This window comes from Columba livia, chromosome 5 (assembly GCF_036013475.1).
Source record: "Columba livia isolate bColLiv1 breed racing homer chromosome 5, bColLiv1.pat.W.v2, whole genome shotgun sequence".
NCBI lineage: Eukaryota > Metazoa > Chordata > Aves > Columbiformes > Columbidae > Columba > Columba livia.
The window spans coordinates 23,497,188-23,513,381 of record NC_088606.1 but is presented as its reverse complement, the minus strand read 5'-3'; the positions used below and the strand labels follow the sequence as shown (position 1 = coordinate 23,513,381).

Sequence of the window (16,194 nt, the reverse complement as noted above, 5' to 3'; positions counted from 1 at the left end):
AAACTTTGTCTGGTGAAACTCTCAGTGAACATTACATGCAGATGTTTCTGTGAATTTAGGGTTTAGAAGTGAGAGGTTGCTTTTTGCTCAGCATCAGTTTGAAAGTACCCCCATTGTGTTCCAGAAGCTAAGGACTGAACAAGCTTCAAATACTGTTCTTGCTCTTAATGAACAATGACTGAGAGATTATGGAAAAGGTTTGCATTTTATAGAATTTTTATAGTAAACTGTACCTGCCTGGAGCACAGCACACAGATTTCACTTTCCCTGGTTACTGGTCCTGTTGTTCAAACCCCATAGCTGATACATTCTTATTTGCTGAGCTTGGTTTTCTGTTCAGTAAAGGGAGAGCGTTGTCCGTCTTCCTTTGGTTACATTTTTCTGTTGTGTTCCATCTGTTGTGGAGGTGGTATTCAGTCTAGCTGACACAGGAGCAGTATTTATGCTCAGAAGACCATGTGGCTGCGGTTCTAACCATGTGTTTCCCCAAAGAAAGGGTGCAATACGACTAGATGTAACCTTTGTTGATTTAATATTATGCAAAATGTTGTTCCGACCTGCTAAAATTGCTCTTAAGGCAGAGTCATCCCCTTAACTCCCATTGAAGATAATGATACTGTGTTTTTCACTGCACAGTGTGCATATTCTGCTTTGTTGTTTTCTAAAACTGGTTGGAAATTGGAAGGAGAATGTATTGGAAAATACAATGAAATTTGATAACTGTGTTACAGGTAGGAATTATCTGACGTGCTGTTTATTGCCCTGTGCAGGTGGCTGGCTGGTTTTGCTGTTCTTTGTATAGGCCTTTTGTACAGTAACATGAGAAGGAAAAAAAGAAATGCCTTATTCCAATGCCACATATAATAGGAGTGGGAAATCTGACAGAAAAAGTATGTACAGCTAGCAGGTTTGGGATATTTTTTTTTCCAATGCATTTAATTTCAAGTGGAAGGTGTCCCAATAGGCAGCTCTTATATTCAGACTGAAACAGTTCCTGTCGTTATGAAGGAATTTTTTTGTCTAAATCATTTCTGAAATTGTACAGGATCCTCTAGAATGTAGAAAACTCCAGAGTATTGTTGTGGGTTTTTTAAATTTAAATAAGCTTCTGGATGGGGTCATGAATATTTTCCAAATTGGGAGCCTCCTGAAGCCATCTGGGCACTAAGGCTTGATACTAGTTTCACATGCAATTTCACTAGTGTGTTTCAGCCCCAAATAACAGCTACAAGCTCTGCCCAGCGCTGTCTGTCATAGCAGAGCTGCCACTGCTTTTTTTCCTGTGCTTGGTTGTGTGACTCCTTTGAAATGTGGGCAGGTGTGAGAGGTGCACAAGTGGGGCTGCTCCTGTCTGTCCCTGTTGGTCTGGGCAATGCCTGAACCCTGCTCTCCCGCAGCTGAAAGCTGCAGCCCGGCTTTCTCATCCCTCTCCTTTGAGTGCAGAAACAGTAGGAGGGTAGGCTGCAGAAAGCCCAGAAGAAGGGGGTAGATGTCACTGGAGCAACAAGGTGTTGAAAAAGTGAAGGAAAGAAAGTAAAGCTGCTGAGTGCAAGATCACTTTTTGCCTTCAGAGGCTGTAATTACTTCCCCCTCCCTCCCATTTTTGTTGGTAATTATTAATGGCTTTTATCATGACAGAGAAATACCACTTAAAAGAGTAGAAAATGTCAAACTCTCTCCTCCTCGCCCCCTTTTCAGGCTTTTATAATGAGAAAAGAGAAAAATTTTCATCTCTGAAGTAAACACAATTTAATGGTAGCACCAGTTCTAGTCAGGCTGTCTCAGAGCCTGGAAAACCTCATGATGGATTTGCCACAGCCTTTATACAAGTTTGATCTGATAGCCACACTGCCATCTACTTTTACCATGCTTTGTTAAATTGTATTGGGCTCTGTTCTGACAATCTCTCTTTCTATGACACACTTTAGAGGTTGGGCCAAATAATACATGTGAAAGCATTCTCCAGTCCTCCAACATGTATTCCCCATACTTGCCTTGGCTTACATCATTGAATATTGTCTTTGTTCTGATTCTTTCCTTTCATTACAGAGTTAACTTTTACTAGGTACCTATTTCATATTCAGATCAACAGGAGCTAATTGCTGTAAGAGAATTGTGCATCTAATCACCTTTATAGGTCATTTCCACCAAATACATTGTAATTAACTGACCTGACCTTACCTGTGATCCCACTCAGCTCCATGGGATGGCTTTTGCAGTTTATTCTCCTAGTTCCATCTCTGGAATACATTATATGTGAAACCAAGCTGTTCTTTCCGTTACACAGAGCATTGAGGCTGTGCCTGTTGACTTTTTTTATCAAACATCTCAAACTTCCTGTCCGCCACCCAGGTTACCAAACACCTTGTACTTGGGGTACGTAGCTTTATTCCTCCTCCTGTCCCAGACTTCCTCAGAGCACAAGCAGCCCTACAGCTTGTTCTAAATGGTGATTTTAGGACACGGGAAAATTTATCTTTAGGCTGAGACTACAAAACTCCCATTTTTCTATTTCTAAGGTATTTCTGAACTCTGATTTTTAGGAATGAGTGGTTCATGTTTGAATTCTTCATTCCTTCCTTGAGGCAGGAGTATCAACTGTATTGTTCTTACTGCTGTTCTGAACAGGACAAGGCTTAATACTGGTGGGGTGGGGCAACTAATTCTTCCTTGCTATGAGTCTTTGTGACTTTCAGGTTTAGCACACAAAGAGGTTGTTCAGGAACCTAAAGAACTTTAGACCACCATGGTGAAATTAAGTTTTTTATTGCCTGCGCAGCCGTTGTGAAGTTCCTTCCCAGGTAGTTAACGCTGCAGGTGTGCTGCCTAGCATCAGGTGAAGTCGTATGGAAAGCAGCGTCACACAGGAGGCACAGACACTGAATTTTCTGTTTGAGCCAACTTACAGGTTTGAGGCAGCCCTTTTCCCTCATGAGCTTTATTTAATCTGGCATAATTTGATGTAATGGATCAGAAATGTTGTAACAAAATACATCACATCTGGTTTGCTGCTAGCAATCTGGAGAGTAAATGTCCCTCTAGACTTCATTACAGTGGACAGAAGTGCTTTAGAGAGGATAAATAGCAGGTTCTTCATCATCTACACTCTCTTAACTCAGAGTTTTCCATTATATCTAGTATAAAGAAAACAATATGGGATGTTGGTACATTATCACATCTTTTCTATAAGTGCATGCAAATGTCTTGATACAGGATAACAGTGTGTTGAGGTTTTGATTGCAGGGTGACAATAAAACCCTGGCAGATGTATTGTTAGCCCCCTCTCCCCCCACTTCTCTCTTCAGCCTCTCCCTCTCCCTGCTTCCCACTCAGGACAGGCGATCGGGAGGGAAAGAAGGACAGAGAGAAGAGAGTTGGAAAAATTAAAAGTGTTTTACTAATGCTACTAATAAAAATAGAGAAAATGATACAAAATATACAAAACCAATCTTGAAAGTCTCAGCAACTGCAGAGCCGGCACCCAGAGTCCTGGATTGGACTCTGCTGCCAACCGGCACTGGATTCAGTCTCTCACTAAGCCTCAGTTTGCAGGGACGACTAGCAAGGTCCTCTCCTAACGTCGGCCATAAGGAAAAGGGATGAGATCCTCGTGATCTCCCACTTTTATATGAAGTATTCATGTGAATGGGATGTTATACTCCGTTGGTCAGTTTCTTGGTCACCTGTTTCTTGTTGCGCCTCTCACTAGATGTACATCCGTGCTTATCAGTCCAGTGACCTCGCATTCCATTGCTATGTCTACCAAAACATGTATCTGGCTTTTCAGGAAAGCAGCTAATATGAAGGCTTTAGCTGACAGGCAAATTCACTAAAAGGGAAACTTGTTTTTAACAAAACCAGGATACAGTGTGACTGCTTTCTGATTTCTGTTAGGATCAGGAGAGATCCAAATACTTAGGAAAAGTCGTAGATAATGTAACAGGTGTTCGAAAATCTGCACAGAAACACCCCTTTCAGTCTAAGATAACTGGTGATTTCAATATTTGGCCTGGTTTTGAATCAGAATAGACACAGGCCTCAGGAGCTATCTCTGTCTAGTGATAGAAGCAGCTGAAGAAGATTCACTTTTACTTAACTGAGACATCAGGCTGGCACTTCTGGAGCGTGACATTCTTTATTGTATTCTGCCTGCTGCTCTGAACTTTGAAGTGAATAAAATGGGCAGCATAGTGGTGAATATGAAAGTTTTAGGGTCACAGCTACTGTCATAATTTATACATCTACAGTTCTTTTGACTGGAGGATTTCAAAGAATTTGCAAACGCTGACTAAACCTTCACAGCTTCCCTAGGAAGTAGGATTTATAATCTTTTACAATTCCCATCAAGATCATTGGAGGCTCTTAGAGCTTGGGGAAGAAGATTAATGGAACTCTCTTCTCTGTGCATCTAAACCTTTGAATTTCGGAATGAAGGTTTGCGATTGCTACTGTTTTATGTAAACCCATCCACCGAATGCTAGTCTATCCACTTAGGAGATCCTGTACCACAACCTTTGTTATTTGAGATATGCTTGTAGGAGTTTAATAAGTGTATGAATTTGCATAATTATAATGAGTGTTTTGGACTATGAATTGCTAACTCTGCCCTTACCAGGTTATACTGATTTTGTAAGAGACAAACTGCACTTGGTCATGTTTGGAGTCGGAGAGGGACAGTTCCTGGACATTCTTCTAATTGCCTAAACAAGGAAATTCTCGGTAATTGCGGTCATCATTATTATAGAAGCACCATACATTCATATGTCAGGGTTTTTTTCCTTCATATTTATCTGGAATTCCCTTTTTTATAAACACATTTTGTTACAAGTATCAGAGTCATATGGTAGAATTTAGTCTGCAGGACAATCATGTTTTCAGAAGACAGTGGCCTATTGCTTACTTGAAAGCAGGACTTAATTTCTCTTATCTGCTAGTGAAATTTACAGGCTTGAACGTGTATCTCTTGCTTCAGCTGTCATGATCTTGGCAAGATCAACTGCCATCCCATGCCAACTACTAGTTTCTGCTTCGCTTTTCCTCTTCATTGTGGTTACAATAATTGGACAATGGTTGCAATTAGCTGAGTGAGCAGCCTTGGCTGTTGCATCTCTGCTGATGACTTCATTAGGAGTGGACAGAGCCTGTGGGATGCCTGGAAATCAGTGTCACCATTTCTGCACAGTCTGTGCTGCATGGATGGAGCGTCACTCTTAGGCAGGCACTGCCCTGAGATTGAAGGTTTTGCAGATGTTTTTAGGGAAAGCAGCAACTCTATGATAGGAGAAGAAAAGGCTTTGAAAGGACCTTCCCACAGGTCCTAGTATCATAAGCTCTTCTTAGTTTATCTTCTGTTTTAAATTTGGAAGATGTAGTTTGAAACCCCAATTTTCATGTTATATTTCATTTTTCCACAGCATGGATGCTGTTGTTACCCTTCTAATTCCCACCTGCTCTGTCGTATCTGGCCTCCCCCAAAGATGACCTATTTGCCAGCCTTAGTGAGTGTTGTGATATCCCCATTTCCACAAACCTGCTTGCCTTGTATTAGTTTTAAATAGTTACCCAGCTCCTCTGCCTACTTATTTGCAACATGGCAGTCTATGAAGTTCCACTTCTGGTGCCTCTTAAATCAGAGATTTCCTGTGTTGAATAATTGTTTCTTTTTCAAAACCACCATGGTGTACCTTTGATATTTGTGGACAAGTTTACTCTACAGTTTGTAGACCCATGTTTTCCCTCTGCTCCCTGTCCTACTAAAGCACCCCTTGCAGGAATTTAAAAAGTTCAGGGTTTGGGGGCTGTCAGATGAGAAAATGGAAGAAAAGGAAATTGAAAGTTGTCTGGTCCATGCTGTGAACCTTCCTTGAACCTTTCTTCAACTAACAGCTGGAGGCAATATGAGTTACTGTTTTTCTTTCCAATAGTCAAAAAACAGAACTGGGGGAAGGTTTATTGTGCTTTTATACAAGGTTATGAATGTAGTTCACATAGCAGACTTGCCTTTTAAAGGTGGTAGGCTGGTAATAACTGCCTTTATAGTAGCTTTCCCACATCTGTGGATTTTGTAGCAGAGCCCTCATCTCCTGGAAATTTGAGGAAACAATGCAAATTTTACTGCTGAGAGCCACCCTTAGAAGCATTTCCATTTTCGCCTGACAATCAGCAGCCACTGGGAGATGTTGACAGTGTATGGCATGCCAGTTCAGTGAGAGCATCCTTACTTGTGGGATAAAAGATCAAAACCACAATAGTTGGGTGTGTTTAGCAGTGTCATAATATGTTTGGTTCCTAACTGTAATTGTTGAGATGATTCAGTGGGGATAAAGAATTTGCCCAAGGACATACGGTGCCTGTAGGAGTGTGAAATTTTGAATCTCCTGTTTCTTCAGGCTTAACAACATGCCATAAACAGCATCCCCATTAATGCAGTAACTTGAAAGACAAAATCTATTCCATCTCAGATCAGTAGCAACTTTCAGGTGTAAGATGATGGCTCTGAAATGTATCCATTGAAATCAGTACATTCTGGCACTTGTCATAGAGCAGTTGTGGTTGAAAGGGATCTCTGTCCCAACTGCCTGCTCCAAGTGGGGCCAGCTTCAAGAACAGAATCAGTTGTTAGAGGCATTTTCCAGTTGAGGTTTGAAAATTTCCAGAGGTAAAGTTTCTGGGATTTCTCTTGCTGCAGATTGTGTCTACTCTCTCTTTCTTTCAATGTATACTTCTGAGATGAGCAAAACTTCATCTCCGTTTTTGGATGAATGCTACTGGGAAGAGAGTGATCAGATGCTTCAAGTGGCTTGACAGTGCCATGAAGAGAACTCAGAGATGTTCAAACTAAACAGAAGTCACTTCATTTTCTACATCCTACGATGTGTGTAAGGCAAACTCTCACACTATAATTTCAGCAGCAGATTTCCCTATGCCTTCCCTATTATGCTCCTTGGCTTTGAAGAGCAATTCTTCTACCCTTAGCCTTCTTGACAGAGATCTCTTCCCAAATAGTTGTACACGGTTCTGTAAATGTTAGAGTGACATTTGAAGTAAGTTTGAAGAGCCCATGTGCTCCTTCTTGGTTCCCCTGTGTCTCTGCCAGGCTTCAGTATGGCAATGCAGCCTTGCTTGTCACCTCCCAGGGCTAGCAATAACATTTACAAGCTACAGTTTCCTCTGTTTGCAAATGTTTCCACTGTGTTGATCAGTGCTCTCCAGCCCTGTTCTTTATGATGGCAGCCCAAAGAAGAGAGATGTGAAGTTTATTAGATAACATTTACCTTTCATTGTGGATTAAAGTGTTGTGTTTTTTTTTTTTTTGTACCTCTGCACCTGACTACGGCCCTTAATTAATTTGTCCTCTTTTGTGTGTGGTGATGACAGGAGGAGGGGAAGCACATAACAAACGTGATGCTGATGGAAACTGGTCCGTACTTCTCTGGAGGGTGGTCACAGGTTATCCTTGAGAGCTGGAGGGGTGGTTCATTACAGAAGTTAAACAAAAGAATCCATAGTGCGAAGACTGCTGAGGTTTATTAATGGAGGGAAATTTGGGATCCTGGATCCTAATATGTCTTCTCCGGGTCAGTTTAAAATTTAGTAGGTCTCCACTGAAGTTTTTGTTGTAGACAGTCAGAAACCTGATGCCATTTTACCTTACAATGGTAGAATCTTCATAGTTTTAACTAGTTCCTTAAGATTACACCCACTTTGAGCTGAAAATTCTCAGTGCCAGTTTACAGGATTTTGATATTATATAACCTCCTGTTAATATTGAACTAGAAAAGCAAGGTGTGCATTTTGGATTCAGATTAAAAATAATTGTGTAGCAGTTCTGAAAAATTTTCAGAATTGCTTCCATTCCTAAGTAATTTAAATTCCTTAGCTTTATGAATCAAGCTAATTTTTTTGTCTGAGAAAGGACATTACAGTACTTGCAGTGAACCCTGCACCTTCATATGGATATGTTGCTTGGGGCTCTTAGTTTGCCTTCCTTGCCTATATTTGTGTCTTCCATTCTGTGGATACTTAAATGATAATTTTTTCTGCAGTAATTTGGTATTTCTGCTTGTGTTTAGAAAAACCTCATAGGAAAGTGATACAAAATAGATAAGATACTGGAATGGGTAAGAGGCAGTAGTATGGAAAGGGAAATGGTGAATAGGGTGTTTATTCTGTTCTGACTTTTTAGATAAATGGATAGGTGTGGTTTGCACTGCAGGTGTTCTTCAGGAATTTCTTATTTTATATGAACCATCCAGCACTTCTAGGCTGTTTTCAGATTTGCATGTATGTTGAAAGTAATGAGATCTTTTAAATAAAGCTATGCTATAAATTTCACAGGGTTTTGAAAATATGTGTTTGATGAAAAATATTCATCTGGATGTCTTCTGGTCTATGTAAACATCTGCTAGCAATTTTTGTCTATAGCAGCAGTCTTATAAGTGATAATTATTATTACTGCTCCACCAGTATTCTTGCATCCCTGAAAATGTGATGAATGCCTTGCAGCTACCTCTATTATCTCTCTCATTTGCTGCTCATTTGGAAATATTTTGTACTCGTTGTACTGATAAGGGGGTCTTATGTAATTATTCTACTTTTAGTGCAGTTTGGTCTTAACTGACATATGCTGTTCAAACTGGAGCATTTGAATTTAAGAAAGTAGTACACAAATACAAGACAAGCCAGAGGTGAGAAGCAGCAGAGACAAACTTTGGAAAATAAAAGCCAGGAGTTGAAGGAATTGGGGTTTACTCAGTCTAGAATAGAGTAAGAGAGCTGAGGTAATGGTATGCTGAGTTTGAGGATATGAAAGTCCTCTTGTAAAGCAGATGTATATCTACCGAGAGTAAGGAAAGACAGCACAGTCTTAATTTGAAACAAAAAAACCTTTGGATTGATGTTGCAAAAATACTTCAGTCTGTGAGGGAGGATAAACCCTGGCAAAAACAACACCACCAGTCCAGGTTCTTTACATTTATGTGGTTGTACGTGTCCAAGATTTAACTGTTTTATCTTCATGAGTTTTCAGCGCATAACAAGTGATGATGATGCTATTGACATCTTGACGGGCTGAAATTTTTAAAGCACAATAGCTTTGTTCTTAGGAGTACAATAAACCTATCAGTGGCTGATTAGTGATACTATTTGCAGGGTATTTTGCTAGACTACTAAAATGCATTCTTATTTCCAATGTAATGCTTATTTTTAGGTGGGTATTTAAAGACAGTTTTGTGTTCCCCATTGTTGTCCCTCTGTCTTGTGTTTGCCTAGGATAGAGTCAATTTTCACAGGAAGCTGGAGGGGACACAGCCAGGACAGCTGACCCAAACTAGCCAAATGCTCTGTATTTAACTGGGGGAGGTGGCCAGGGGAAGGGAATTAATGCTTGGGTTGTGCTCACCTCCTTGGGTGTGTGGGACACCCCTGGGTAGTGAGAGCCCAGCTCTGGGAGCCCCACAGCTCCCAGCTCCTGTCTGACCAGATGATATACAAGGCTGTATCTGCTTGTGAGCACTTTAAGTTCCCATTACTTTTTTTTTTCACCAAAAAAGGCATATTAACTCCTGGGTCCTAGTCAGATTTTGGTCTGAGTGATTATATTCAGGCTCCCCAAATTACTTAACAGATTTCCATTGTTGAAACTCATCTGTATGGAATCTGCTTGACAGGAATGAGGATTTATTTTTTAATTTTTATGCCACTTTTTTCTTTGTAAAAGGTTATTTTAATTTTCAGAAAATTAAGGATACTTTTCTTTGTGATCATGTGTCTGCTGGTGGATATATTAAAATAAAAGCTGGCAGGTTTGCATGGAATGGAAAGAGGTGTGCCGTGTAACTCCTATAAGAAGTTTTGTCTAGTTTGTGTATACAAAGTTCTGGCACATTTTCTTGAAGGATCTTTCAATTCTTGCGAGAAGGTGGAAACATTTGGTCTGTATTCCCCGTAGTTTTGAACCAGCATACCTGTTTGCTGCACTTGCTCCTTGCAATGTGTCTGGTGCCTGTCGAGTTGGTGGGAATCTCTGCTCAGTTGGGCTGACTTGTGCAAATGTAGTTATGGGGAATACATCATGTGCCCTGAACTGCTGTTGTTGGTGATTTCAATTGAATGTTTTTGAAGGGAAGGTATTTTTTCCTCCTTCTTGCACTGCCATCTTTCTGGAAGCTTGAAGAAGGAAGAAAGTTATATTGCTGTCTGGGAGGCAGAGGAAAGAGCTCACAGGGAAGAACAGGAGATTACAGAAGAGCTAAAGTGGAGAAGAAAGGAAAGAGGCAAAGAATGGAGATTAATACAAGAGAAACGTTAAAAAGCAGGAGAAAGAGCATGAAGAGGTCTTGAATATTTTTGTCTCTGTATTCTACGAACATGCCTGTTTCTGTCTCCCCATGAGGTTTATGCAGAGCCTTGTGGGGAAGAACAGGGAATTGCTCCTTTGGATGCTAAGTGTAAAATTAAAGCTGGCAGGGTCTCAGAGCACAAGACTGGGAAGCTAATCGCTCCTAATAACATATTGATTTTCACGGATCTCTGGCATTATGTCAGGGCAGTTTTGAATCAGCACCTGGTTTCTTCATCTTCCCATCTCCAAGCTAATGCAATGAAGCTTCTGGCTTTGTGATTGCAAGTAAATTGTGTTCTGGATCTTTTCATCGGTACAAATCTGTGGGTCTTTGAAACATGGTTTCACCCGTTGCTTCTATGCATGTCTCTGAGGCATCCAAGTATAATACCTACTGTAAAAGAGTGGAAGGAATGTGCATGTATTTTTAACTCAGATAACTGTGCCACTGCCTGTATTTATGGTGCTGAAAAGTGTTACAGTCCCGTTGCTGCAGATGGCTGGGGACAATTTAATGGATGCCTGTATTCAGGCAGAAGTCACTAGCAAATGTGTCAAGGAGACTGAGGTCACCTGGTTGTTGCCAGGTTACATTCAACTCTGAGCAGATTTGCCGTATGTGTTGCTTAGCTGTAAAGTGCCTTCCTCGAGTTTTGGGGGCTGACTGCCAAGACAAGGAGATCAGTTTTATTTGTATGGCTGCTACTAGGCAATACCCCCCCCTCAGAAGGGGTATTTTTGTAGCTGGAGGGAGTGGTCTGCTTACAAGGAGATGTGCTGAAAAAGCTCCCAAATACTCCAGATGATGAAGACTTGCAAGGTGAGAACGAAATCTCTTTATTTTTAAAAGGTGTCAAGTGCATAGGTGGTCTGAGCTGGGCCAGGCTCAGGTCAGCATGGGGGCATACACAAGGATGGGAATTTGCCATCTCCTGTGATTGTGCAGAGGCTGCTTCAAGTATTTCAGGCTATTTCATTTTATCTGCTTAATTGTTACAAGGACTTATTGCTCCCTGTTTGTAGCAGATTGGCCAGAGAAGGGGCAGTAATACTCGATTTAGTCTACTGTGGGATGTTAGCTGAAACACTGTCTAGACTTTTGTGCCATCTTCAGCAATTCTGGGTGTTCTTCAGGTCCTTCTTACATAAGTTTAACAAAAATGGTCGAGATTTCTTGTCTAAGGACAATAGTTTTCTGGCAATGGGATCAGTAGAGCTGAAGGACATGAATTATTTTTTAAGGGAAGAGACTCATTACTACCCTGCTTTCAATTTGTTTTCTTCTAGTGTCTGCAGAAAAACTCATGTTTCCAAAGCACCTAACACATGGTGCTGTGGAGTAGGAAGCAGCAGGGCTGGGGCTCTTGTGTCAGCTACTCCCCCTCACAGTCCGCATGTCCTCCAGCTCCCTTCTCACAGCTATTCAGGCACCAGGGCGAGCAACTCTTTCATGCAAGGCACAGCTGAGCTGAAGGCGTCAAAAGAGCCATTTCATGCTTGACTGCATTTTCTAATACAATCCACAGAGAGAGAGAGGAAAGAGAGCAAGGAGGGTTTGTGTGTACATACGCATTGCCTTTGAGTATATGTATAATATACAGTACGTTTAGTTCCAGCTTGCAGCTGTGGGTGGCAAGTAAGAGGTGCAGACGTGAGGGGGAAGAGAATTGCACTTTGAAAAAAAGAAACCATTTCCCCACCTTGAAAAAGGAGCTTGCTTTCCTTCTCTGTTTCTTGGCCAAGTGAAGATGTGAACCCCCAGGGCAGCACTGACAGCTGGTGCCCAGAAGGTGTATGTATGGCTGAGTGGGTATTACGTGTAGAGGGCTTTGTGTGTACAGACCATGACAGTGTGTGGGGAGTGCAACTAAGAAAACTGGTGAATAGGGATGCTGTTCACAGCTGTCTTATTTTAATGATGATCCCAGAAAAGTTTTCTTCTTAATGGGATTATATGTCCCGTGATCAGAGAGGTGCTGCTCACCAGCTATTAGTGTGGTGTGTTGCTGCACCAGCACAACTACAGTGATCCTCACCAAATGATTTGTAACCATATATGTCTTCTCTGGCACTTTATCAGCCTGACGCTTATATCATTATTTATCACCTTATTTGCATATTTATTACCACACTGTAGTTCTGTCACTGGCCATTGTGGAGCTAGCCATGGGTGCTTTCCAACATGGACTAATGGCTGTTCCTCAGTTTCCTGTCCATCTACCCTACTCTAGCATCTAACATTTAGGCACCGAGAGGACATAAGGATTGGCTTTGCCAAACTTGCTGTTTTGCACTAGAAGTTCCACTCCTGTCAGCTTAGGTAGCCTGGCTGGGAAACACAGGACAAAGGGGTGAAACATGAGGAAAACATCTAGATTCTAAACACACATTGTTGCAGTTGGTTAAATGAGATGCTAGCTTTCCTGGGTCTGTGTGGGGTGTCTGGTGAGAATCCCAACCATTTGAGAAAACTGTAGCTTAACTGGATGAGGCACTGGTAAGAGTGCTTTAAGAAGCAATCCTCTCATATGCTTAGGGAGCCGGACTAGTTTTTTTTCTTATCCTCTGAGATTTTTATGTATAGTTTTGTGGTTGAAGTCCTACATGGAGCAATCTCTGTGGCTCTGCCCTCAGTAGGGTTAGCTGTGGGGAGGAGGGGTGGTCTGATTCAGGTATTAATACATTTATGTACTTTTTAAAATTTTGCTGATAAAAATGCTTTGGAGCATATTCCTGGACTGAAACAATGATTGCCATGCCATAGTGGTTGCTGCAGTTCTGTCACAAGACTTTAATTCTAGCCCCTTAGAGGAGAATATGAGTTTCTGCAGGCAAGACCCTGAACAAATAGAGAATGTTAAGTACTATAACTCCTTTCCTTAGCTGAACTTCCCATTTTCTTCAACATCCTCAGAGATAATAGAAAAACACAATTTCTTTCCTTGCTGTTTCTTACTTTTTCTCTTCCTGGCTTTCATCATGCCTCCATCTCCTGACATCTCCTGTGTTTGAATGACACTGAAATTTGCAATGAAGTTTGGTTTGTTCCTTTCTTCATTATCATTGCAGTGCCATTGGTTGTGTCAGCAGAGCTCTAGAAATATTACTTGTTAGTATAGAGTGGAAAAATATAAAATCATGAAACAACAGAAATCTGATGTAGAAAAGACCCGTTAGGAAACTTGCTTCATACAGTTATTTTTCTTTTAAGTGCTAGCAATGGAATGAAATTCCTCTCTAAATAAGCAACATCTCGTAAGAGTACCAGAAATAGGAATTTTGAGCCATCAAAGGTAAGACTAAATCCTCTAGTAGGAGTGTTGTAGACATTATTTAAAGTAGTCATTACATCTAGGGCAGGGAAAGGCTGGATTAATGGATGAGATTGCATTTTCTGGAAGATGTGAAAAACAGAGGCTTGGCCAGTTCATTATCACAAAAGGGCTCTGTGCTAACATACTTGTTGTTGGGGGTTTTGTCTCCATGGGTACTGCTGCCTCCAGTTGTGGTGAATACCATATATTTCTGTTTGCTGTTCATATTTGCCACATATAGTTGCTGGATGCAGTTAAACAGTTGCTGTGTTTTTACCCAGTTACACACCTTTCTGTGGCGAGTGGTACGGTTCCTATAAACACAGTGCTCTATGATAAGTGTCAGAGTTTTTCAGGAGTGAAGATCATACAGAATTGTAACTTCTTTTTCTTTTTTTTTTTCAATTTTTTGTTGATTCCTTGCAGAGGCCTCTATCTTGAGCTATGATGGCAGCATGTACATGAAGATCATCATGCCTATGGTCATGCATACAGAAGCAGAAGATGTGTCCTTCCGTTTCATGTCCCAGCGCGCTTATGGGCTGTTGATGGCAACCACCTCTCGAGACTCTGCTGACACTCTGCGCCTGGAGCTTGATGGAGGCCGTGTCAAACTTATGGTCAATTTAGGTATCGTATAAAAAAATTTCATTTTACCTTCACTCTTACTTTGGGCTTGTGACTAGTGGTTTTTAAAATAATTTTGTTTAATTTCTGTTGGTTTGATTGGATTGATTTCTAAAATAACTGCTGAGACCTTCATAATGATATTCTCTTGCGGAGAGAAATTCTCTTCTGCATTGCTGCATGAAGATTTGCTGTCAGTTCTTCGTTATGGACAGTGTTGGTTTTTAAGTCTTTAAGTTTTTAAGTTTCCTTTATTGGTCTGGGACTGGTGAAGCTCTGTGTGATACATGCTGCTTGGTCCATCTTTTGATCAGTTACATCCCTCATTCATCTAGCATCACTCAAAACAGTCAAAGCCAAACGTAGGAGAGACGCAAAATGTCAACATATATATGGTGGCAAGCAGAAGTCCTGTGAATCCCATGCTCTTTACAGAATTTGGCAGCGTTTGATAGAACTTGATCTATTTTATTAATTTACTAGTTATTTCTATTTGCCAATTACTATATGTTTCAACATTCAGGGCTTTTTATATCTAGTAAAAAAGCCTGGGTTTTTTGATTGTGTCTTTATTAAAATGAAGGCAATAAAAAAGAGTGCACACCCCTCCTCCCAAAGGGTTGTCTTCTGTCTCCTTAGAGTTACATTTTCCAAAAAATAATTTAAAAAGACAATTAGAAACAAGTTCAACAATAACAACAATGAAAAAACCGTGAGTGAATGTACTATTAGATTAGTCTCAATCCATTTTCTTGCCAGTCTTGAAGTATTGTACTGAATGACAAATGGTCTTTTTAAAGAATGTCAATATACAAGTTGAAGCTTTCTTTCACCGTTCAGTGATGCAACTTGTTGCTTCATGTAAATCCAGAATACATCTAAGAAGAGATTCCGAGTCAAAGAGGCAGAACTATCATGACTGTGCGAAATGTTAAACTTCTTTGAATACGTAGGGTACTGTCTATGAAGATAGGTGCATGGTCTGTGAAAGCTCGTGTAAACTTTTAAATACAAATCCCCACCAACACAAGCTTTCACATTTTTTGAGCTAACAGTATCAGCATCTTCAAAGCTCTGCTGTGGTGATATCAGGAGCAAAACATGTAGTGGCTTTGTGTTATACACCCATACCTGTAGTAATGGTTCTTGGTTTTTAACTCCTGTCCCAGCTACACGTGATATGTTTGTCAAGGTCTTGATGTGCCATAAAAGAGCTTGAGTGATGACTTTAAGGTTCACCCTCATCTGGGCAATATGTTGTCCAGCAGTTGTCCTCTGGAACTAGATTGTTTTTCAAAATTGCTTCTAGTCTCTTTTTGGCTTTGAAAGTGCAAATCAGACCCTTAATATCTGCTCTTGGTAGAAGAAAGTGAAGAGAAGAAAGTGCATTTAAACAAGTTCATATCTCTTAAAAGCAAAGATTCTCCATCCGAAGGGCTATAGAAATCCTGGCTCTTTATTAAAAAAGAAAAAAAAAAAAAAAAGAAGAAAATGCAGTGTGACAGAGTTCCTATTTGGAATATATATATATATATATATATATATGCTCTGCTTAGCTTGACTGAGGAAGTGTAAAGCGCTATTGAGTGTCTAGCTAGCATAGGTTCAGTTGCTGTGCTACCCAAACTGGCCTAGAGGACAGAGTGAATAGATCAACCTCAGCTATGACAGTAACCTCCAATAAAGAGAAACAGCACTCAAATGATAGCCATGTTTGCCTGTAATAACTTTAAAGTGATGGAAAATTTCTTGGATTTGCAGGGTGTCTCTGGAGAACAGCTCAAAAGAATAGCTGTTGAACATTCTTACATCTGCAAAGAGAATCTTTCACAAAACTCCAGTGCATGTACATATATGACTGCACTTTCTTCTAATCTAATACAGTTGGCGCTAATAATCTGGCAAAATGAA

General features: G+C 40.6%; 1 protein-coding gene across 25 annotated transcripts in view; it reads left to right on the top strand.

Annotated features, from left to right (window-relative positions):
* Window positions 1–16,194, top strand: part of NRXN3 (neurexin 3) — a 1,033,016-nt gene that overhangs the window by 342,702 nt on the left and 674,120 nt on the right. For all 25 annotated transcript variants that reach the window (XM_065063789.1, XM_065063787.1, XM_065063790.1 and 22 more), the window contains one exon: window positions 14,083–14,286. In XM_065063789.1, coding sequence (XP_064919861.1) covers window positions 14,083–14,286 — 204 coding nt within the window. The remainder of the gene's footprint in view (window positions 1–14,082; window positions 14,287–16,194) is intronic.